General features: G+C 43.0%; 1 protein-coding gene across 1 annotated transcript in view; it reads left to right on the forward strand.

Moving 5' to 3' along the window:
• The first annotated feature begins 5,106 nt into the window (after nt 1-5,106).
• Nucleotides 5,107-25,599, forward strand: part of OLFM4 (olfactomedin 4) — a 31,367-nt gene continuing 10,874 nt past the window's right edge. The window contains exons 1-3 of the mRNA XM_038742657.1: nt 5,107-5,293; nt 15,154-15,306; nt 23,392-23,604. Of these exons, the coding sequence (XP_038598585.1) occupies nt 5,111-5,293; nt 15,154-15,306; nt 23,392-23,604 (549 nt within the window). The 5' untranslated portion in view covers nt 5,107-5,110. The remainder of the gene's footprint in view (nt 5,294-15,153; nt 15,307-23,391; nt 23,605-25,599) is intronic.

A 25,599-nucleotide genomic window follows, 5' to 3' on the forward strand; every position in this document is an offset into this window, starting at 1 on the left:
GAGAGGACAAGGTTTGGGAGGGAAGACAAGGAGCTCAGTCTTCGACATGTTGAGCTTTAGGTGGCGGGCGGACATCCAGATGGAGATGTCCTGAAGGCAGGAGGAGATGCGAGCCTGGAGAGAGGGGGAGAGAGCAGGGGCAGAGATGTAGATCTGGGTGTCATCAGCGTAGAGGTGATAGTTGAAGCCGTGGGAGCGAATGAGGTCACCAAGGGAGTGAGTGTAGATTGAGAACAGAAGGGGACCAAGCATGAAGGGGACGGAAGCCAGACTGGAGGGGGTCGAGGAGAGAGTTGTTGTTGAGGAATTCTAGGCAGCGCGTGTAGACAACTCGTTCAAGGAGTTTGGAAAGGAATGGTAGGAGGGATATGGGACGATAACTAGAAGGTGAGGTGGGGTCAAGAGAGGGTTTTTTTAGGATGGGAGAGACATGGGCATGTTTGAAGGCAGAGGGGAAGGAACCAGTGGAGAGTGAGCGGTTGAAGATGGAAGTTAAGGAGGGGAGAAGGGATGGAGCGAGAGATTTCATTGGAGAGAGAGATTTTATTGTATCTTGCCTAGCCCAGAACTCTTCTACAGCTTTTGAACAATTTTAAAAATTGTATTTGAGCGCCATTCCTAAACTTCCTTTTTGTGATCATTATAAATAGCAACTACTGGGCACCTCCTATATGCAGAGCACTGTTCTAAGCATTTGGGAGAATACAATTTGACAGAGCTGGCAGACACATTTTCTGCACACAATGAGCTCACAGCCTAGGGGCAAACATACAGATCCACATCATAAACTCTGTTCTTTCCACTGAACTCAACTCTGTTTCCTGTTCCTCTGTTGATCATGCCCCACTGACCCCCATCCTTCCTTTTCCCATGTGCATCATGAGGTGTAGAGCATTGTTGCAGGGAAATCCAGACACTAGGCCAACATTGTCCAACTCAAATCATCCTCGCCTGCATTAACTCTGCCCTCTCCCCTGCTTGGTAACAATTTTTTCCATCCTCATTGAATCCCATGCTCATTGTCCACACCAGCTATTTCATACTTTTTACTCCCTCCTCAAATGCCCTGTCCCCCAGTATACCCCATCTCTTGCCCTAAATGACCTTGCCAACTACTTCATTGATAAAATTGAAACCATCAGGTGTGGGCTCCCTAAAACCTCACCTGTACCTCTCTATTCCCTCCCTCCTCCTGCCCCCTCCTTGACTATATTATCCTTCCCAAAAGTATCTCAAGGGAGATCTCCTATATTCTTTCAAAATCTAGCCCCTTCACCTGCACATCTGATTCCTTCACCTTGCACCTTATTAAACCTTGGCCTGATTCCTTCTTCCTTTCCTGATTTCCATTTTCAATTGATTACTTTCCAATGGCTCCTTCACCACTGCTTTCAAACATGCCCATATAACCCCAACCAAAAATTGAACCAAACCAAAACTCCTCTGACACTAAGGCACCATTTAGTTATTACCCCGTCTCCTTATTACCATTCCCCTCCGAACTCCTTTAGCTAGTTCTTTGCATTCACTGCCCGCACTCCTCTCCTCCAATTCTCTTGACACTCTGTATTCTAGCTTCTACTTTTTCACTCCCTACATTTCCCTCTCTAAGGTCACCAATAACCTATTTCTTGCCAAATACAATGCTTTCTACAGTACTCTAAACATCTACCTCTCAGCAGCCTTCAACATTGTGGACCACCTCCTTCTCCTGGGAACATGGTCTAACCTTGGCTTCACTGACACTGTTTTCTCCTGGTTCTCCTCTTACCTTGCTGACCTCTCCATCTCAGTCTCTTTTTGGTGGCTCTTTCTCTACCTTCCAACCCCTAAATGTGGGAGTCCTTAAAGGCTCAGTTCTGGGTCCCCTTCTATTCACCATCTACACCCACTCCCTTGGAGAACTCATTCACTCCCATGACTTCAACTACTATGAAAATGATTCTCAAATCTCCATCTCCATCCCTGATCTCTCATTCTCTGCAGTCTCCTATTTCCTCCCTCCACCAGGACATCTCTATCAGTCAATCAGTCAAACAGTCAATGGTATTTATTGATCCCTTACTGTGTGCAGAGCACTGCACTAAATACTTGGGAAAGTATAATATAATAGAGTTGGTAGGCACATTAGGCACATTCCCTGTCCACAAGGAACTTAGTCTAGAGGACTGTACAGTCTTTCCTTGGATTCTGGCCAGCATCTGAAACTTAACATATCCAAAATAGATCTCCACATCTTCCTTTTTAAACCCTGTTCTCCCTGAAACTTCCCCACCACTGTAAACACCATGACCATTCTCTCTGTCTCATATGCCTGCAACCTTAACATTATCCTCGACATCTCTCATTCAACTTCCATATTCAATCTGTCACAAATCCTGTGGATTCTACCTTCACAACCACTTCATAATCTCCCTTTCCTTCTCCCTCCAAATTGCTACCATGCTGGTCCAAGCATTTATCATTTCCCACCTTGACTACTGCATCAGCCTCCTCACTGTCCTCTCTGCCCACTGTCTCTCTCCTCTCCAGTGCATACTTCACTTTGCTGCTCAGATCATTTTTCTAAGAAGCCATTCAGTCTCCTCTGTTGTTTCTCCTCTCCTCAACCCCCACAATTGATGTCCATCTACCTCCACATCAAACAGAAGCACTTCACCATAAACTTTAAAGCATTCAACCAGCTTTCCCCCTCCTACCTTACCTTGCTGATCTCCTACTACAACCCAAATGACACCTATCAAACAGACTACCTCTCTCCAGTTCCTCAAAGCCTTCCCTGACTGGGCTCTCATTTCTGCTACTGTTCCTCCATTTTCCACCACCTATTTACTTGGGGTCTGTGCCCCTTGAGCTATTGATATTCATTCTACCATCAGCCCCACAGCACTTATGTTCATGTCCTTCTACTCTCCCATTGTCCACTTTAGTAATCTATTTTACTGTCTGCCTCCCCTTCTAGACTGTGAGTTCTCTGTTGACAGGATACATTTCTATAAGTTCTATAACTTTTACTGTAATATTCTCTCCCAAGTGCCTTGTACAGTTCTTAGCACACAGGAAGTGTTCAATTAATGACTATGATTTTGTTGATTGATTGATAGACTCATTGATTGATTGTGGTAGTGTAGAATATGTTATGGAATATGTTATTGTCCATGATTCTTAAATTGCTTAAGAATAAAAGGGCATAACTGTACTTAAAATAAATATTTGGAGATTAGAAGTCAAATTAAATCAGGTAAAACCCACCCTAAAAAGTCACATCCTATGCATATATATACATACATACATATATATGCATATATATATTGGGGTAGCATAGAATATGTTATATAACATGTAATCTAACATCACCATGGACACCATATATTTGGGGATATGATAGCTTTGAGGCTTGATCATTTAAAAATGTGTTATAAATATATATTGATTTCTGGATGATTTGTTTTTACCCCACTCTTCTAGAACCTGGAGTTTCTTTTGGTAACTGGTTTATTTCTTGAGTGTGTGTCACCATTCTCATTCCAAATAGAGCCCTCCTCTGAAAAATAAAGTTTGGATAGTACTAGATTTTGGACAAATCATGGGATCCAATATTTTAGCAGTTTAGGGTTAGGGTTGCACTACTCTTGTTGTATATGCTGGAAGGTAGTTTTGATGTCTAGCACTAGTTTAGCAATTGGGATCATTTGTCATTATAGGTGATTTATAACAATGGAAGATAAAATAATATGCCAAATTTTTTAAAAAATAAACTTTTACCTGAACTTTGAAAAAATAAGAGTATCTCCTGAATTAAATATTTTTTAAACATCCTTTCACAGCTTAAATATGTCTTTCAGCATTCTGTGTTGCTGTCTGGTAGGGTGATTTTCAATACATCACCCATTAATTTGACTTTCAATGAAGACATAGGCTGTGTTAGTGCTATGCCAAGAGAAGGTAGTAAAAATAGAGTTTGACATTAGGCAGATGTCTAATCAAGCTGTAGTCTGGGTAGAGAGAAAGAGGTGTTCAGTGATCAGAGGAAAATCAGAGATGGCAAGTTTGCCACAGACTCAGGAATCCACAGACACACTCTTTGGTCAGTGATATTTACTGCACTCTCCCTTTATGAAAAGTGGTTTGTCTCCCCATTTTAGAGTGTAAACTCTTTGTGATCAGGGAACATGTCACTTCTTTATTCCCAAGTTCCAAATAGGAGTTTAGTAAATGCTGTTTCTACTACTACTACCTCTACTATAATGATGGTATTTGTTAAGTGCTTACTATGTTCCAAGCACTTTTCTAAGTGCCAGGGCAGATACAAGGTAATCAAGTTGTCCCATGTGGGGCTCACAGTCTTAATCCCCATTTTTACAGATGAGGTAACTGAGGCAAATAGAAGTTAAGTGGCTTGCCCAAGGTCACACAGCAGACAAGTGGTGGAGCAGGGATTAGAACCCTATTAGCACTATTACTACTATCACCATTGTTACTATCCCTATAACTGGCATAGTGAAGAGATAAAAGGAGGAAGTAGGAACTCCTGCATCTAAAATATTCATATCTTATACAAACTCAGCCTGAAAGAGTAACCAACAAAAGTAAAAATGTCTAAAAGACACTCTAAAGGGCAAACCACAGGAACAACTACCTGTAAATGCTCGAGGATAGAGTGGTCAGGGTGACTGAACCGGTTGGGATGTAGGGCAAATGTGGCGTGAAGAATTTGAACAAAGGGCTTCAGGACAAAGATCAATGGTTACCTTTCCCCGCTCTTGTCTCTGGATCAATCTTATCCATTTGTACACTTCGATGCATTTTCTCCAGGAAATACAAAGGAGGAAACTAGACGTTGTACTTTCAGGAAGCTTTGTTGCAGCATATCCTGAAGTAAATATTTGGCAGGAGATAGCTAGGCTTTATGGCTAGAGCACAATGTCTTTAAGTCTTTGCTCAGCCCTCTTGGCTTTGTAGAACCCTCTATGAGAACTGCCAATCAATTTTACAATCTTGGTCAACTTCTGTCTTTCCACAGAGATTAGCAATTGGGAAATTCCCACTGAACAGTATAAAAAAGCCTGTCTAGGTCTATGCAGAGTCACAGTCACTTCAGCTAAGAGAGATGATGAAGGTCTCAATTTTCCTAGTAGTGCTGCTGCAGCTGCACAGCTCTAGTTTAGTAGTGACAACTGCAACAAGTATCATGGCTGCACATCAACTGACTACAAGTGCATACACTTCAAGTGCATTACTCTCAAACACACTGCTTCCGACAGCACCGACTTCAAACCTGCCCCATCCTCAGGTAAGACTGTGCATGGCACATAGAATTCTTAACTCTTCTTCTTCCCTCTTGCTCTTGAAGCCCTTCAGTATTCCTTGAATTCTCCTGAATTGTTTCAATCCCCTAATAACCTGGCCATATGCTTTATTAATAAAATTGAAACCATCAGACATGAGCTCCCTAAAATCTCCCCTGCTTCTATCCCTCCCTTCTCCTGCCCCTTCTTTGACTCTACCATTTTTCACACAGTATCTCAAGAGATGTCCTGTTTTCTCTCAAAATCTATGCCCCCTTACCTGCACTTACAACCCCATCTCTTTATATCTTATAATAATAATAATGGCATTTATTAAGCACTTACTATGTGCAAAGCACTGTTCTAAGTGCTGGGGAGGTTACTAGGGGATCAGGTTGTCCCACAGGGGGCTCACCGTCTTAATCCCCATTTTATAGATGAGGGAACTGAGGCACAGAGAAGGTAACTAACTTGCCCAAAGTCACACAGCTGACAATTGACAGAGCCGGGATCAAAAGACTAGCCTCTTCCCTGCTTCTCTCCCTATTGCCATCATTTTACTGTTCCTTAGCCAGTGGCATCTTCACCACTACTTTCAAACATGCTCATGTATCCCCAATCCTAAAAAACTCTCCCTTGACCCCACAGCTCCCTCCAGTTATCACCCCATCTCCCTCCTTCCATTCCTCTCCAGCTTCCTAGAGTGAGTTGTCTACATCCACATTCTCCACTTCCTCTCCTCCAATTCTCTACCATACCCCTTTTGATCCGGCTTCCACCCCTTCACTCCACAGAAACCACCCTCTCTTAGGTCACCTTCTTGCCAAATTCAATGAGCTCTACTCCATCCTAATCCTCCTCGATCTCCCAGCTACCTTGGACACCGTGGACAATCCCCTTCAATTGGAAACATTATCTTACCCTGGTTTCACTGACACTCTCCTTTGCTGGTTCTCCTCCTACCTCTCTGGCAACTCGTTTTCAATCTCTTCTGCTGGCTCTTCCTCTTCTTCCCACCCATTAACTGTGGGAGTCCCTCAAGGCTCAGTCCTAGGCCCCCTTCTATTCTTCATCTACACCCACTCATTATGAGAACTCATATGCTCCCACAGCCCCAACTATCATCTCTCTGTGGATGATTCCCAAATCCACATCTCCAGTACTGATCTTTTTCCTCCTTTGCAGTCTCATATTCTCTCCTGCCTTCAGTATATCTCAACTTGGAGGTCCCACTGACACCTCAAACATAACAAGTCCAAAATGGAAATTCTCATCTTCCCACCCAAATCCTGTCCTCACCCTGATTTTCCCATCACTGTAGACAGTACCACCATCCTCTCTGTTTTATAAGCCCATAACCATGCAATTTCCTTCCTTTTTATAGTATTTGTTAAGCACTTATTATGAGTCAGGCACTGTACTAAGGACTGGGGTTGAGACCAGCTAATAAGGTTGGACACAGTCCAAGTCCCACATGGGGCTCACAGTCAATCCCCATTTTACAGATGAGGTAACTGAGACACCGAAAAGTCATCCAAGGCCATGTAGCAGACAAGTAGCAGAGCAAGGATTAGAACCTAGGTCCTTCTGACTCCCTTGACTTTTGATTTACTTGACTCATAATAATAATTATGGCATTTGTTAAGTATTCCAGGTACTGTACTAAGCACTGGTGTTTGTTGAGCACTTACTATGTGCCAGACACTGTATTGAGCGCTGGGGTGGATAGAAGCAAATTGGGTTGGCCACAGTACCAGTCCAACATGGGACTCACAGTCTCAATGCCCATTTTACAGATGAGGTAATTGAGGCCCAGAGAAATGAAGTGACTTGCCCAAGGTCACACAGCAGATATGTGGCAGAGATGGGATTATTCATTCATTCAATCATATTTATTGAGCTCTTACTGTGTGCAGAGCACTGTACTAAGTGCTTGGGAAGTACAAGTTGGCAACATATAGAGACAGTCCCTACCCAACAACAGGCTCACAGTCTAGAAGGGGGAGACAGACAACAAAACAAGTCATGTGGACATGTGTCAAGTCATCAGAATAAATAGAAGTAAAGCTAGATGCACATCATTAATAAAAAAAATAAAATAGTAAATATGTACAAGTAAAATAGAGTAGTAAATCTGTACAAACATATATACAGGTGCTGTAGGGAGGGGAAAGAGGGTGCTGTGGGGTGGGGAAGGAAGTAGGGTGGGGAGGATGGGTAGGGGGAGAGGAAAGAGGGGGCTCAGTCTCAGAAGGCCTCCTAGAGGAGGTGAGGTCTCAGTAGGGCACTGAAGGGAGGAAGAGAGCTAGCTTGGTGGATGTGCAGAGGGAGGGCATTTCAGGCCAGGGGGAGGACGTGAGCTGGGGGTTGATGGCAGGACAGGCGAGAATGAGGCACAATGAGGAGGTTAGTGGCAAAGGAGTGGAGGGTGCGGGTTGGGTTGTAGAAAGAAAGAAGGGAGGTGACGTAGGAGGGGACGAGGTGATGGAGAGCCTTGAAGCCAAGAGTGAGGAGTTTTTGCCTGATGCGTAGGTTGACTGGTAGCCACTGGAGATTTTTGAGGAGGGGAGAAATATGCCCAGACCATTTCTGCACAAAGACGATCCGGGTAGCAACGTGAAGTATAGATTGAAGTGGGGAGAGACAGGAGGTTGGGAGATCAGAGAGGAGGCTGACGCAGTAATCCAGTCGGGATAGGAGGAGAGATTGAACCAGTAGGGTAGCAGTTTGGATGGAGAGGAAAGGGTGGATTTTGGCGATGTTGCGGAGGTGAGACCGGCAGGTTTTGGTGACAGATTGGATGTGAGGGGTGAACGAGAGAGCAGAGTTGAGGAAGACACCAACGTTGCGGGCTTGTGAAACGGGTAGGATGGTAGTGCCGTCAACAGTGATGGGAAAGTCAGGGAGAGGGCAGGGTTTGGTAGGGAAGACAAGGAGTTCAGTCTTGGACATGTTGAGTTTTAGGTGGCGGGCAGACATCCAGATGGAGATGTCTTGAAGGCAGGAGGAGACGCGAGCCTTAAGGGAGGGAGAGAGAGCAGGGGCAGAGATATAGATTTGGGTGTCATCAGCGTAGAGATGATAGTTGAAGCCATGGGAGCGAATGAGTTCACCAAGGGAGTGAGTGTAGGTAGAGAACAGAAGGGGACCAAGAACTGACCCTTGAGGAACCCCTGCAGTAAGATCTTCTGACTCCCAGACCCATGCTCTAGCCACTATACCATACTGCTTCTCATATTTGTCAAGTGCTTACTATGTGTAAAGCACTGTTCTAAATGCAGGGGTAGATGCAAGATAATCAGGTGAGAAACACTGTCTCGCTTTACAGATGAGGTGACTGAGACCCCGAGAAGTGAAATCAATCAATCAATCAATCAATTGTGTTTATTGAGCGCTTACTGTGTGCAGAGCACTGTACTAAGCGCTTGGGAAGGACATGTTGACAACATATAGAGACAGTCCCTACCCAACAGTGGGTTCACGGTCTAAAAGGGGGAGACAGAGAACAAAACCAAACATACAAACAAAATAAAATAAATAGAATAGATATGTACAAGTAAAATAAATAAATAAATAAATAAATAAATACATAGAATAATAAATATGTACAAACAATATACATATATACAGGTGCTGTGGGTAAGGGAAGGAGGTAAGATGGGGAGGATGAAGAGGGGGACGAGAGGGAGAGGAAGGAAGGGGCTCAGTCTGGGAAGGCCTCCTGGAGGAGGTGAGCTCTCAGCAGGGCCTTGAAGGGAGGAAGAGAGCTAGCTTGGCAGATGGGCAGAGGGAGGGCATTCCAGGCCCGGGGGAGGACGTGGGCCGGGGGTCGATGGCGGGACAGGCGAGAATGAGGTACGGTGAGGAGATTAGCGGCGGAGGAGCGGAGGGTGTGGGGTGGGCTGTAGAAGGAGAGAAGGGAGGTGAGGTAGGAGGGGGCGAGGTGATGGACAGCCTTGAAGCCCAGGGTGAGGAGTTTCTGCCTGATGTGCAGATTGATTGGTAGCCACTGGAGATTTTTGAGGAGGGGAGTAACATGCCCAGAACATTTCTGGACAAAGACAATCCGGGCAGCAGCATGAAGTATGGATTGAAGTGGGGGGAGACATGAGGATGGTAGATCAGAGAGAAGGTTGATGCAGTAGTCCAGACGGGATAGGATGAGAGCTTGAACGAGCAGGGTAGCGGTTTGGATGGAGAGGAAAGGGCGGATCTTGGCAATGTTGCGGAGCTGAGACTGGCAGGTTTTGGTGTCGGCTTGGATGTGAGGGGTGAATGAGAGAGCGGAGTCGAGGATGACACCAAGGTTGCGGGCTTGTGGGACGGGAAGGATGGTAGTGCCGTCAACAGAGATGGGAAAGTCAGGGAGAGGGCAGGGTTTGGGAGGGAAGACAAGGAGTTCAGTCTTGGACATGCTGAGTTTTAGGTGGCAGGCAGACATCCAGATGGAGATGTCCTGGAGGCAGGAGGAGATGCAAGCCTGGAGAGAGGGGGAGAGAGCAGGGGCAGAGATGTAGATCTGGGTGTCATCAGCATAGAGATGATAGTTGAAGCCGTGGGAGCGAATGAGGTCACCAAGGGAATGAGTGTAGATCGAGAACAGAAGGGGACCATAGGCACATAAATAGACACATTCCCTGCCCACAATGAGCTTACAGTTTAGAGATGAGCTTACAGTCTAGTGCTTAGTATATGCTTGGCACATAGTAAGTGGTTAACACATCCTACAGCTATTATTCTCCCCTCTTAGACTGTGAGCCCCATGTAGGGCAAGGACTGTTTCTGACTTGATTATCTTTGTATCTATCCCAGTGCTTAGCATGGTGCTTGGCACATAGTAAGGGCTTAATAAATACCACAATCATTATTACTGGGTAGAAAATAAATAGGGAGAATGAAGCGGACTAGGGGAGGAAATCTAACCAGATTCATCTCTCCTTTCCTAGGAAAAGTAGATGGCCTAGTGGAAAGAGCACGGGCCTGACAGTTAGAGGACCTGGGTTCTAATCCTCACTCTGTCGCTCACTTGCTGGGTGACGTTGAGCAACTTAACTCTTAAATGAAGAGTTAACTTACACTTAACTTCTCTTTACCTCAGTTCTCTATTTGATAAAATGGGGATTCAACACTCCATTCATTCATTCAATCATATTTATTGAGCGCTTACTGTGTGCAGAGCACTGTACTAAGCGCTTGGGAAGTACAAGTTGGCAACATATAGAGACAGTCCCTACACAACAACGGGTTTCCTCCTTCTTAGATTGTGAGCCCTATAAGGGACAGGGACAGTATCTGACCTGGTTATCTTGTATCTACCCCACCACTTATTGCACTGCTTGGCACAAGGTAAGTGTTCAATACAATTATCATTATTATTATTCTTGTTGTGTGAGCCATGAGATCAGTGAGCTGATCAGGAACCTTCTGTGTGGGGTGAGAGGGGTTATCTGCAAGACATGTAATACTAATAATGAAGGTAATTGTTAAGCACTTACTAGGTACCAGACACTGTACTAAGCATTGGGGTGGATACAAGCAAATCGAGTTGGACACAGTCCTTGCCCCATGTGAGGCTCACAGTCTCAATCCCCATTTTACAGATGAGGTAACTGCAGCTCAGAGAAGTAAAATGACTTGCCCAAGGTCACACAGCAGATAAGTGGAGGAGCTGGGATTAGAAACCATGACCTTCTGACTCCCAGGCAAGGGCTCTATCTGCCATGCCATGCTGCTTCTCACAATAATTGTGATATTTTTTAAGTGCTTACTGTGTGCCAGGCACTGCACTAAGCACTGCGGTTGTAAGATCAGTATGGGGGGAATCTGGAGGAAACATAAAGGAAAAGGGTGTGTGGTTCAGACCATAAACCAGGCTCTGGGTTCAGGATTCACCAATTGCAACTATGTGTTTAAAACTTTTAGGTTTAAAACAAAGAAACACTCAAATCACTATTGTCAAGATATATACTGATAGATTTTGAAACTGCTTTGAAACCATTTCAAACGGATTTCTTCTATTATTAAAAAAAGTGCCTCAGACTTGTTAATTTGAAACAGCGTGGCTCAGTGGAAAGAGCACAGGCTTTGGAGTCAGAGGTCAGGGGTTCGAATCCTGGCTCCGCCACATGTCTGCTGTGTGACCTTGGGCAAGTCACTTTACTTCTCTGAGCCTCAGTTCCCTCATCTGTAGAATGGGGATTAAGACTGTGAGCCCCACACGGGACAACCTCATCACCTTGTATCTCCCCAGCACTTAGAACAGGGCTTTGCACATAGTAAGTGCTTAATAAATGCCATCATTATTATTATTATATTATTATGTCCTCCTAGAGTAAATTAAAAAAGCTTAGTTCAACAGCCAAGAAAATTGGGTTTATAATGGAAGTGACATCTGCTCCTTAATAAAAGTGGCCTGAGTGTCCAAGAATTTGTGTATTCAGGAGTGATAAACCATTTTATACGTCTGGCTCTGTTTGAGCCTTTGAAGGTAAAACTGTCTCAAGTAAACCAGGAAGATAATTTAAAATTGGTCAAGTTATCTCTCAACTATATTATCTCCCCCAACTATATTGTCTCCCCCAATCAGCATTCTGATTTCTTTTATCCCTGATGCATGTTTTTATTTGCTCAAAGAATTGTCTTTTGAAGGACCCAAATATTTCCTGACTGACTTGTGAGAAGATTATTTTCTTTCCTGACGAATGATTCATGTTAATTTTCATTTAAAGAAAAAAAATATATATATTCTATCCAAAAATGTTTTCTGATTGAGTGCTTATTTATTGTTCTGATTTTCAGCTCGACTTCCCCCGTCTGGGTGTTTTTATACCCATTAAATTCTTTTCTTTGCTTTGAGCCTTCCTCCTCTGTGACTCCTGTTGCCAAATTCTGCTGCTCAGACACTGGCCAGACTTCACGCTGTCCTGGGAGGAAAGCACAAGGGCTCTGGAGCAAGTGAGGAGCTCAAGGGTTTCCCTGGAGAAGTCTTCTAGGATTATGTGAAATTTACAAATTTCCAGAAAATGGGGCTTGCAATGTCATCACATTATGCTGCATGGCCAGTGTCATACATAACATCACAAACATTTCCTTGTCCAGTATATGGGAGGGCTGTCAGTGGCCATCCTAGTTGGTTTATAACCTCCATTTTCTCTAAGTGCTATCAAGTCCGTCATACTGAACTCGTTTTACAAAGCAATGTATACATCATTCCTTACTTCTGTTCTTGTTAGACTCTTCAAGAGCCTAGCCAGGAGCCTTCAGATTGTTTGACATCTGCTGAGTTGTTTCATTCATTCATTCAACCGTATTTATTGAGCGCTTACTGTGTGCAGAGCACTGTACTAAGAACTGAGGTGATCAGTTAGTAACCTTGCTGGTTAAAGCAGTCTGATCTCTATTTCCCATGTTTTTGGCGTATGAGAATTACATCACTTTCTTTTAAATTCCCTGTGGTCCATGTTACTTCTTGAGAAGTCTCTTACTCAGTGATATGCTCCCAAGCACTCAGTACAGTGCACTACACAAAGGAGACACTCTTTAAATATGGTTGATTAAATTAATTAATTATTAACCAGATGTCGGTGCATTAAAAACCACAGGACCCTGCCATTTTTTGTGAAGTACACATCAGAAGTACTGGAATAAAAAAATAAAATAAAAAAACCCCTCTGTTCTCCTTCTTTGGGAGGGCCCTGATGGAAGAGATTACATTATCTAGTTGCAGCAGATGTGGGAGTCAAGGGGATTGGCAGAAATTGAATGCACAGAGCATGTAATCTTTGCTGTGGCAAGCAGACCTCCCAAAATCTAAGTGGTGTGGAACAAGTCTCTTCAAACTTTGCAGATCACTGCTGCTTCCTTGCGACACTCACAGAGAGACCTTCAGTGCTGACATCTATTGCAAGGAGCTCTGGAACAAGGGCCCTGTGAAGCAGTCAGATGAAATCATCAAAAATGTACGATGAATGCTCAACTTGGAAATAAAGTTTCCAGGACTGACTTTTTGTAACAATAATAAAAAAAAGTTAATTGTAGTGGGATGCCCCTGGGGAAGAAAGATGGGGACGAAGGGAGATCAAGATCTTTCAAATCTGTCATCTTAAAATATGCACCGGCATTGAAGCATGAGACTGAATATCTTAAAGGAACATCAAATATCTTAAAATGAGTTTTCTGGAAATGGGTGAACTGTAAAACTTTTATTTCAAATAAGAAGGAAGAACTTTGAAGTTAGTTTTCCCAGGCATACATTGCACTATTTCTAACTTAGTAGCACGTATGGTAGAAGCCAGTATTGCCAGATGTTACTTAGATATAAAAGTCTTGGGCTGCTTTTGGCTCTCCATCTCTATTTCTTTCTCTGGCCCCCCCACCCCCCCATAGTGTGTGCATAGATTTGTGACTCCCGTCTCCCTCATTTGACTGTAAGCATCTTAAGGGCAGGGATTGGGCCTAGCACAGTGCTCTCTACCAAATAGGCCTTCAATGCATGTTGTTTAACCTGATGATAATTAATTGTGATGGGAAAGACAGTGGGCTATTGGACTCTCTGGGTGACCTTAGTATTCAGTTTTCTCCAGTCTAGCCAGGTGTTCTTCCTGAGAAGGTGGTCCACCCCTACTATGCTTCCCTGCCCCAGATAGCTTTATTTCCCATAATAATAATAATAATGATGGTATTTGTTAAACGCTTACTATGTGTTCTAAGTACACTGTTCTAAGCGCTGGGGGGATACAGGGTGACCAGGCTGTCCACGTGGGGCTCACAGTCTTAATCCCCATTTTACAGATGAGGTAACTGAGGCACAGAGAAGTTGAGTGGCTTGCCCAAGGTCACACAGCTGACAAGTGGCGGAGCCAGGATTCGAACCCATGATCTCTGACTCCCAAGCCCATGCTCTTTCCACTGAGCCATGCTGCTTTTCTAAATGCCACTTCATCATCCTCCTATCCCATTCCCTACAAAGTCCCCCAACAGCCTTTAGTGAATTTTCTTGCAAGCGACTCTCCCCAACTAAGCCCTCATTTCCTCTTCTTCTACTCCCTTCTGCATGACCTTGAACTTGGATTTTCACCCTTTATTCATCCCACTCTCAATTAATCATTCTTTCATTCATTCAATCATATTTACTGAGTGCTCACTGTATGCAGAGCACTATACCAAGCACTCGGAAGAGTACAATTCAACAATAAACAGACACAATCCCTGCTCAAAATGAGCTCAATCAATGCTATTTATTGAGTACTTACTATGTACAGAGCACTGTGCTAAGCACTTGGGAGAGTACAACAGAAATAGCAAATACATCCCTTGCCCGTAATGAGCTTACAACTCTCATCACTTATATCTGTATGTATATCTCATATCTTATATATATATCTTATATCTCATATCTCATATCTGTAATTTATTTGTTTATATTAATGTCTTTCTCCCTCTGGACTGTAAGCTCCTTGTGGGAAGGGAAAATGTCTCCCAATTCTGTTATATTACACTCTCCCAAGCATTAGCACAGTGCTCTGCACACAGGAAGTACTCAATAAATACCATTGATTGATTGAGTCATTGTCATTAATTGATTGATTGAGTCAGTGTGACTGCTTCTCAGGGTAAAAGACCAGGCAGGGTCCTTACTTAGTGTAGCTCTAACCGGGGTGAACATGTTAGTCATTATCTCTCTCTTTTAATCCTTTTCATTGGTTGAGCTTCACTTTTCAGTCCTTCATGAAAGATCTTCAGTGGCCAGGTTCGGCTGGCAGCTTTTTCCTGGAACAGTCTGGGTGTATATGAAGGTAGTGGATCCTCCATGCATCTCTTAGGTTCTTGTGTGCTTCATCTCATACCCTGACCTTATTTTTTTCAGTTCGTGTCCAACTTCACCGGCTCTGTGGATGACCATGGAACCTGCCAGTGCTCCGTCTCCCTACCTGACACTCCCTTCCCTGTTCAGAAGATGGAAAGCCTGGTATTAACCACCCAGGAGCTCTCAGAGAAATTTTACAGCGAACTTACTAAAGTAAGTAGTCCTTTTCTTTTCTTTTTTTAAATACATACCAACATTATTGGAAAATGAGGAAATGAGAAAACCTATAATGGTAGGCTGGTCAGACGTCATGAATCTCCTTCCCTTCCTTTCAAGGTGAGGATACCAGCGACATTTACAATATATGCTGGTGCAGCACATTTTGACACAATGTGGCTTTCATTACATATTTTGGTTGGGACACCATTGTGAAATTAGGGAATATTCTTCTGACCAGTTATGACATGATGTGATGTCAGAAGAAACAGTTTTGCATACATGTGGAGTCGGACAAGGGGTGAACTCAACAGCATGTGTTGGAATGAATGCAAGATTCTTCAGAAACACAATGCCCATGTTATGGGAGAAATGAACGTATTGGGTAAATGCGAATTATTTTGTTGACCATCCTCGATTTTGCATTTATAAAAGGAAAAAGATGAGTTTATATGGAAAATAAAGTCAGTACTCCGGCATAGAACCATGGGTTTCATTAAGTTTTGTAACTAGGCGGAACATGTTTTTGTTGAAAGTCAGAGAAGGGAATCAGAATTCTTGCCCATCCCTCCCCAGGCCCTCTTGCCCACTGTGAGAACAAGGGGTAAAGGAAGACATTATGGGGTGAAAATCCCCCAGAATTCTGAGGTGTCACTATTATAAGCCCCTAAGTGCTTATTGTACAGAGGATGCCACAACTGGGACCTAGAAAACTGAGCATTTAAACTGAGCAAGAAAGATTGCAGGCTGACCAGAGATTATAGGCTGACCAGTTTATCTGATACAATTTCACTTCTGGGACATTTACATATTTCCTTAAATTGGCATAGATGGGCTACATAATTCCAGGACTACCTAAACCCATGTCTTCCCCAGGTTTTGTTCTCTAGCCTTCTCCCTGCCCCATGCCCTCTGTTTTTTGTCCTTTTCCTTTCTTCCCCTCATTCTTCTTTCCTTTCTCCTCCTGTTTCTTGCTGCCTCTGTTGAACTACTTTGGTACATCAGATTAAGAATACTTGTTCTTAAAAGAACTCCAAGGGAGTGACCTTGCTATTGGGAACCAGAGATATTTCCCTTTGGCAGCAGGGCCTCTCTGCCAGTTTGAAGGACTCCTCCCATGTCTGGCTGTCTTCAATTGACCAGGTTCAATTTATCAGCAGATCAGGGCAGGGTGACACTCAAAAGCGGTAAGGCCAGGAAAATGGGGTGGGGCCAAAGAGAGGGATGGAGGGAGAACAAAGAAGGGTAGAAGGGTGAAGTGGAAAAGAGGAGATGGAAAATGAAAAAAATGGGAGGGGAAAAGGGATAAAAGGGAAAAAGGAAAAAGAGAAATAGGGAGAGGAAGGGAAGAGGGAAAAGGAAAGAAAGGGGGAGAGAGGCAGAGGGTAGAGTTGAGGAGAGAGGCAGTGGAAATGAGGAGAAGCCCTTGTCTGCTTCATCTACTGTTGCCTCATCTGGTGTTCCCACCTGGTGGCTCTGGTTCTGATCTCTCCCCAGTGCAGAGGTGAAATCCAGTCCTGGACCCGCAGACCCGGGCTTGTCGGGTGACAAGTGGTATCTTCCCCCATCTCCCTCCCAGCCCCTTTCTCCCTCCAATATGGCTAAGATGCAGGTGCATCTCAGACCAGTTTTTTTTTTTTCCTGAGAGCTTTTCAGGACAGAGTTGGACTCAAAGAACCTAAAATGGGAGGAGAGACAGACCTCCCAAATTTCAGGACTGTCCCATCTAAATCAGGATGTCGGATCCCCTTCAGCTAGCTGGAGGAGGAAAAGGGAGGGAATATTGAAGAATGCATGGAAAAAGACTGCCTAGGGAAAACTTGACACAGTCCATATTTAGGTATCTCCCACCTCCAGTCCTCACCCTCTTAGTAGACTTAAAATCAATGGGAAAAGTCTCCAATAAAGAATTCAGGTAAAAGAAATGATTGAATTTTGTATTCTGATTTAATCCATTTCCTTTTAATTTACAATCATCTAGGGGTTTTATGACAGAATTGGAGATACATTATCAAACCAAATACACATTTGGGCCAACGACCTCAATTTCAAATGTAGTTATCCTCCCCAATGAAATTATTGTATGGATGAGGTCCTACTTTCAACCTGAGTTGGTAGATAAATATTCAGAGTTTAAATGAGGTGTCCAGGAAACTGTCTTTGACTGCTCCAGGAGCGAAGCTTCTTAAGAAATAAAATGTCCTTGAATTAATCAGCCCAAAAAGCACAGCACTAAATTATAAATTCCATCTATTAATATTCATAACCTTTTCCTAGAATAATCAAGAGCAGATAAGACGTTGTGCGTAAAAACAGAAAAAAAGTGGAGGAGAAGTGTAGGTAAAGACTTTTTTTGGTTAAAATCACTTTCTTTGAAATAATGGAAGCTAATGATTTACATGTACTCACTTGCTGGAAAAAATACGAAGGGCCTTTTTAATCTACATACTGCTTGAGGGTAAACGGGTAACGATAGATCTGTGAAAATGGGAGTTTTAATATGCTGTCTTTTTGTAGGGGCTGGAAGCATCTGCTTGCTTTGTAACTAGCTGGGTCAAAAACAAGATAGGGAAACTTTTATATAGGATGGGCAGCAGTGGGCACTTGAAAAAGTCCTGATTGACCCACAATAGAACCTCACTGTTGAGTGTCAAGACAAATCAGTCACTTGGGGCTGCAGAATAGCACGCCTGATACACTCACACACACAAACACACACACACCACACACAATTCTTGTAGTGTTGATAATTGGTGTCTACCTGACTTTGCCGTTGTAGCACCTGAAATATAAAACCCATGCACCTAGTACTGACTGCAAAGCCCTTTGCAGGATTTATGTGTGTTAATATATTACTACTGCTACTTCTACTAATAGTAATACTAATATCGATAGTACTCTTTGTGAAGTGCTTACTCTGTGGCAAGCACAGTACTAAATGCTGGGGAAGAAACAAATAAACATGGCCTAGTGGCAGGAGCATGGGTTTGGGAGGCAGAGGGTGCGGGTTCTAATCCCAGGTCTGCCTCTTGTCTGCTGTGTGACCTTTGGAAAGTCACTTAACTTCCCTGGGCCTCGGTTACCTCATCTGTAAAATGGGGATTAAGACAATGAGCCCCAAGTGGGACAACCTGATTACCTTGTATCTACCCTAATGCTTGGCACATAATAAGCACTTAACAAATACCACAATTATTAAATAACCAGTTGGTCAAATTCCCTGTCCCAGTAGGAGGCTCACAGTAGAAGGCAGAAAGGAATTATATCCCCACATGTATATATGTAAATACGCAAATACATATATGTGTATGTGTGTATATCACATATGTAAGTACATTAAATATGTTGCAAAGGATTTTGGAGCTGGTGAAAGATTTACAGGACTGATACTTTCTTTGCCTGCTGCAGTAGCCAAACCAGAAACATTCCAGTCCTCAACACAATTGTCTTGTTTAATGCTGTTGAGTCATCTCAGATCCACAGCAGTGCTATGGGCACATCTCTCCTAGAACGCCTCAATCTTTCTGGTAGTGTATCCATAGAGTTTTCTTGGTAAAAATACAGAACTGGCTTACCATTGCCTCCTTCCACACAGTAAACTTTAGTCATTCATTCATTCATTAAATCATATATACTGAGCACTTACTGTGTGCCCGTGCCACTGCTGCCCAGCACAGGTGAGTTTTGACTTGTAGCAGGTTGCCTTTCACTCACTATTCATTCATTCATTCATTCAATCATATTTATTGAGCACTTACTGTGTGCAGAACACTGTACTAAGTGCTTGGTAAGTACAGTTTGGCAACAGAGACAATCCCTACCCAACTGTGGGCTCACAGAAGGGGGGAGACAGACAACTAAACAAAGCAAGTAGACAGGCATCAATAGCATCAAAATAGATAAATAGAATTATAGCTATATACACATCATTAATAAAATAAATAGAATAATAAATAAATACAAATATACACATGTGCTGTAGTATGAGGACGGGGATAGAACAGAGCGAGGGAGTAAGGGTGATGGGGAGGGGAGGAGGAGCAGAGGGAAAGGGGGGCTCAGTCTGGGAAGGCCTCTTGGAGGAGGTGAGCTTTCGGTAGTGTTTTGAAGGGGGGAAGAGAGCTAGTTTGGTGGATGTGAGGAGGGAGGGCATTCCAGGCTAGAGGTAGGACATGGGCCAGGGGTCGACAGGGCACTAGCCAGTTCCCAAGCCAGGAATGGAAATGCCTCTGCTTGACTCTCCCTCCCATAGTTGAGACTGTAGAGCACCCTATCTTCAGCAAACAGTGGAAATAGAAAGTCTCTACACTTTCTATGGGCTGCATAAATCTTTGCTTTTGAGTCCCAGGAGACTCAGTCAGGGTGTGGGGATGGTGTTAGTGGCCCTAAATTGTCCATGGTAGCTGGCAGAAGACAAACCTGACTTCACCCACTAATACCTGTCTCTGGTATTTTCTGTGGGGTGGTTGAAACCTGCCAAGATTTCACCTCTGGAATTGCTTGTTGGAGTGCTGGTGAGGGAGGTTCTTGGCTTGTGACCAATTCTGGGACTCGGAGTAAAGGGAGAAAGGTCACAGGTATGTTCATCTCCTTTCCCACCCACTCTCTTGCTCCTTCACTGACTCCAAAATTCCCTTTATTTTCAGTTAGCTGTTTGACAAAGACCTCAGTGGTTCTTGTGGGAGAAAGGAGTAGTCTGCTCAACAGTGGTGCCTGAAGCTGACAGGGAAATAGCAGTGTCTTCTGCTGAGGAGGGTGTTTAGAGATATGCTGGTCCTCAGATTGCATCCTGCACCTCAGCCAGATGTCTTTCAAAGTGCTCTATTGTCTGCTGGGGTGCCATCATCATCATCATCACCATCATCTGTGGTATTTATTGAGTACTTACTGTGTGCAGATCACTGTACTGAACGCTTGGGAGAATACAACAGATTTAGTAGACACGCCCCCTGTCCACAGCGACCTTACAATCTAGAAGGGGAGATGTACCAGATGAGAGAATGCCAGGGACTCAGCACCCCCACCCTGCCATCACCACTACTAGAAAAAATTATCAAGGACATGTCCTGCCGAAGATATCCCCAAATTGTATGCAAATAGGTAGCCCAAGCTATTGATCGATGCTAAAGAGGTAGGAACAATAACACTCTGGGTGCCCGAGGACCCGTGTTAGGAATGGATTGTTTTTACCCCAGAGGTCTTAATGGGGTTGCTATCTCTTCAGAGCCAAGACAAGTAAAATACATTTGCAGACCTTAATTTTCAGGAGAGGGAGATGAGATGGAAAGGGTCACGTAACCCCACAGAAAACACCCTGGTTACAGAAATAGAACAAGGCCAAAATCTGGTATAGAGAAAATCTTAGAGCCTGTCACTGGCATGAGAAGGATGTTTCATAAATAAAATAGAGCCCTGAAGGGGAATGCTGTTGGCATCACTGCTTAACACTAAACTGGTGACTAATGGTAAGGTCCCTGTTGATATAGAAAGATATGAGTGCTGTAATCTTCAGAGATATTTTCTGTGACTGCTCTCAGTGTGAGAAACAAAGATTTTTTGTCAGTTTGAGTTGGTTGGCCTTAGATATCTCTTCCACCGAGTTCTCTACCCATCCTCAGTACCCGTGTCTGTATGTGTCTGCATCCAATTCTACATTCAATTATTTATTCTGCTTCCACAAACTGTAAATACGTTTATATCTGTTTCCCCCATTAGAGGGTAGGTCCTTCTTGTATTTCTGTTGGTCTTTCCCAAGATCTTAGTACAGTGTGTTTCCCCCAGGGGCTACTCCGTAAGCACCATTACCCTTGCCAAAGAGGTAAGAGGGGCTGGGCTTCCTTTGAGAGTCTATTCTAGAACCTTTGGTTCAAACAATCTGGAAATGTTTCCACTTTGGCTTTTTAGGCCCATCGTCTTCGGGCTTTTCAAAACAATGTCACCACAGGAGGTACAGGCCAAAATTCCCATAGTTTCTAAAGTTTCCAGGGATTCAAAGTTTGATTCCAAAGCAAAGTTATCCAAGCTTTTCATCCTATGGTAAGGACAGGCACAGCACTCACAGTTGATAAGTGGCATGATTCAGATGCCACCTAAATGGTCTCCTGACACATTCAATTGATCTTTCCCTTAGCAAATGAGATTTCTGATTTACTTACTTCACAGCAAACAGCTTTAAATTACTAGAGGAAAAGTATTCCAGGGGGGGATTTGAAAACTAATACTGCATGGCTTCAGGTTGAATAAAATTTGGTCATCTTGCATAGAGATATTTGGTTTTAGATCTTTGGATGAGGTGGCAGCCTTGCAAACAGGAACAACAAATAGCCTACAAATATATCACCAGCCCTGGCTCAGATTCCCAGCGTTCTAATGTTTGTAGTGACAATGGGAAGTTCTAAACCAGTCAATCATGCTGTGCTTTGCTAAATAGCAAAATAACATTTATTTATAGTCTCTAATTAGGTGCATATAAGCCACTCTTAAGCAGTTCCTCTGCAGCTTTATGTTGCTCCCAGTGTGTCCTCTCTCTCTCTGGAACTTTTCTTCTGGAAGGCATTTGCTATCCTAAAAGTGGTGAGCAACAGGAACCTGAAGGAATGCAGAAGCACTGCTATGGACTGCATTTTCCATTTTTATTAAAATTCCTTTTTGCCTGTAGCCTAATTTCTTTCAGTTCAGCAGCCTGTGAGTAAGCACCAATTTGCACACCCGGATTCAGTATAATGATTTAGGGCAGAATTGTGACTTCAGTGTCATACATATCTCCCTCTGATGTTAGAGGAATCAAAAACCAAGCTTGGCATTGGATTCATAATAATTATGGTATCTGTGAAAATTCTTACTATGTACCAAACACTGTATCAAGCATTGAGATAGGTACACTTTAATCAGATTGAACACAGTTCAACTGGGGAATGGCTTCTGCACTGTGTTATTAGTGTTATTTTCACTGAAGTATAACCTAAACTAAAAACAAACAACCAAAAAAAATTAAACCACAGTTGTTTTTAAATAAGCAGTAGAGTTTGGCTAATTAAATCCTTAAATTAAATCCCTGACATTTTTTAAAAGATCAGTCACAGAAATAACCACTGACTGACTGCTTATAGGAATGTCCTTTTATGGGTTCCAGTCATTAAATGCACTGAGGGAATTTTTGGATCAGATATTCAAATATATGCAACAAATGTGTAATTTGGAGCTCTGATTGTGAGAATCAGCTTTTAGAATAAATGTGGGTGCATTCAGTTATAGATGCTGTATTATACATGTTTGCCCATATATATTGTTTGTTGAGTTGGTGTCCTATACTATAATTAGCACCCAAAGGCACAAACCTCATGCTATGCTCCAAAGAAACAACAGAAGTGAAAATTATCTGTCTCAACTTGAATGAGATCCTGGCCATGGTCAGCAGGAAGAGACCTTTTCAGAAGTTTCTATCCATTTGTTAACCATGGTCCAGGGGTCTGCAAAGCCCTCTGAAACATCTGTGAAGTCTGAAGAGGCAATAAATGCTATTTCCAATTTGGGCCACTGTAAAGTCAAGTAGCTTTTCTGATGGATCACAGATGCTTTTAGTTCATGTTGGAGTTGTATGACAAAAATGTGGAGCTCCTTCTATTCAATTGATGGATAGGTAAAGGACATCAAGATGTGAAAAGACTGAAAAACAGCAGTGGTATGTTGGGGAAGGAAGGGGCAGGATCCAAGGAGACTTTTAGCAAAAGCCCTTTCCTCATATGTCCTAGCCTGCAAAGCTTGATTGGGCTGAACACAGCTTCAGTTCAAGCAGACTGATTTCATTTCAAGACTTTGATGTTGGTGATCCTGTTTCGTCTCCCTGTTGCCAAGGGTGGGATGTAAGTGACACCAAGTCACTGCTCTAGCTGGATATGGTGTTTGTGGTGGATCCGCATCTGAAAACTGTAGAGAGGTTTGTGCAGTACTACAGATCTGTAGACCTTCAGTGTGGTCTGAACCCTGACACCACACTCTCTGACTATACACTATCTTTCTGGAAATAGTATTTCTTCGATTGTAATATGATGTGATGAACTGACTTGAACTTAACTCTTTCAGATAAAAGAGTATTCTGTAGTCATTGAGAGGTATGAACAAAGGCTCCTAAACCTAACAATCCGAGTTGAGACCATGGAGAAGACCAGCATTTCTTATACTGACCTGGACTTTGAGTTACTCAAGCTGGAAGTCAAGGAGATGCAGAGACTGGTCACCCAGCTGAAAACCACTTTTGTTGGCAGCAGTGTAATTATTGATCAACTGGAAATAGAGGTAAGGCATTAGCCAGTCTTGCTTCAGCTCTTGGCTCCTGGAATGAGAAATGCAAATTCATTCAATCATATTTATTGAGCGCTTACTGTGTGCAGAGCACTATACTAAGTGCTTAAAAATTACTATGTGCCAAGCACTGTTCTAAGCACCGAGGGAGATACAAGGTAATCATGTTGTCCCACGTGGGGCTCACAGTCTTAATCCCCATTTCACAGATGAGGTAACTGAGGCAAAGAGAAGTTAAATGACTTGCCCAAAGTCACACAGCTGATAAGTGGTGGAGCCAGGATTAGAACCCACAACCTCTGACTCTCAAGCCCATGCTCTTTCCACTGAGCCACGCTGCTTCTCTAATGCTTCTCAAATGCTACTTCTTTCCCACTGTGCCTGAAGATTTTTTTTAACCACTACAAAATTGTGATCACTTTCAATTTACAAAGGGAACTCTTTAAAACAGCTTGGGCACCAGACCTTGTATGCACTTTTGATTCAACTCTACTCTGCCCGGCACTGTATGGTTTCCAAGCCCGTTGCCTTCAGCTGTGATCTGGGATTGGCCTACAATGGCTTCCCCTGTGATTATATGTGTGTTGCAGTCCACTACATATGCTTTATTATCTCCCACGTCCACACACACACACACACACACACACACACACACACACATTTTATTAAATAAAAGCCTGTTCTCAACCACAAATGACCACGAATGACCCTAATGAGGGTTAAGTTTGAGCCTAGTCTCTGAAGTTTGGCTTGGGGCTGAAATATTGAATGAACAACAAATGTGACCTAGTGTATTTAGTAACAGCCAGGAATCAGAGGCCTGATAGACAGAGGGCTTTGTTTCTAATCCCAGATCCACCACTTTTTAAATTATTAATGGTATTTGTTAAACAGTTACTATGTGCCAGGCACTGAATGAAGTGCTGAGATAGATACATTATAATCAGGTTGGACACAGTCCATATCCCACTTGAGGCTCACAGTCTTAATCCCCATTTTACAAATTAGGTAACTGAGGCACAAAGACGTTAAGGGACTTGCCCAAGGTCACACAATGGGAAAGTGGTGGAGTTGGGATTAGAACCCAGGTCCTGCTGACTTCCAGGACCATGTGCCATTCATTAGGCCACGTTGCTTCTCTGCTGTGACTTGGGGCAAGCCACTTAGTTTCTTTGGGCCTCAGAAACCTCATCTGTAAATTGGCACTTAAATCCTCTTCCTTCCAAAAGACTGTGAGTCCCATGTGGGATGGGGACTGTGTCCAACCTGATTACCTCGTATCTATCCCCGCACTTAGGACAGTGCCTAATACATAGCAAGTGCTTGCTTAACAAGTATCATAAAAGAAAAAATCAAAAAGCAACATATCTTCCTATTGGTCAAGTGGGGCAGAAATGGCCAGCATTTGTTTGGTCTTTCCATGACTGAACAAGGGTAGACATTCAGGGACCTGACTAATGTGAGCTCCCAGTTTTGAGGTTGCTTGGAAACATTTACTTGAAATTTGTGCCTCAGAATCCCTGGCTCCGTGCCCGTTTTTAATTATGACTCTGCAGATATACCTTAGCCCTAGAATGTCTTAGACTGTCTACCCAAACACCTATCTTACTCCTTAGCAAGATTGTTCTATGGTTTAATTTTCAAAGCTATTGGGGTCTTCAGATGAGCAGTGCTACAATGTGCAGTGTTCTCATAATTTATCTTAATGAAAAAGTTACTCCTGGAACTAATTTGTGAAGAGTTTCTAAAAAAAAGTAGCATTCATTAGTAACATGTTTACAATATAGAATTAGTATACAAGAGTTTATTAGGAAAGTATTATTAAAAGTAAGCTCTAATGGGCATTTATGGATGATACAAAGAATATGTAATATGCTATTAAAACTGTTCACTTTTTCTGCCATTTTTTTTTGGGTCACACACACAGCTGCCTGCAATTTGACAGGTCTTTCAAGATAATCCATAAAATTTATTCTTCCAAGTGAAACA

Source organism: Tachyglossus aculeatus, chromosome 2 (genome assembly GCF_015852505.1).
Source record: "Tachyglossus aculeatus isolate mTacAcu1 chromosome 2, mTacAcu1.pri, whole genome shotgun sequence".
NCBI lineage: Eukaryota > Metazoa > Chordata > Mammalia > Monotremata > Tachyglossidae > Tachyglossus > Tachyglossus aculeatus.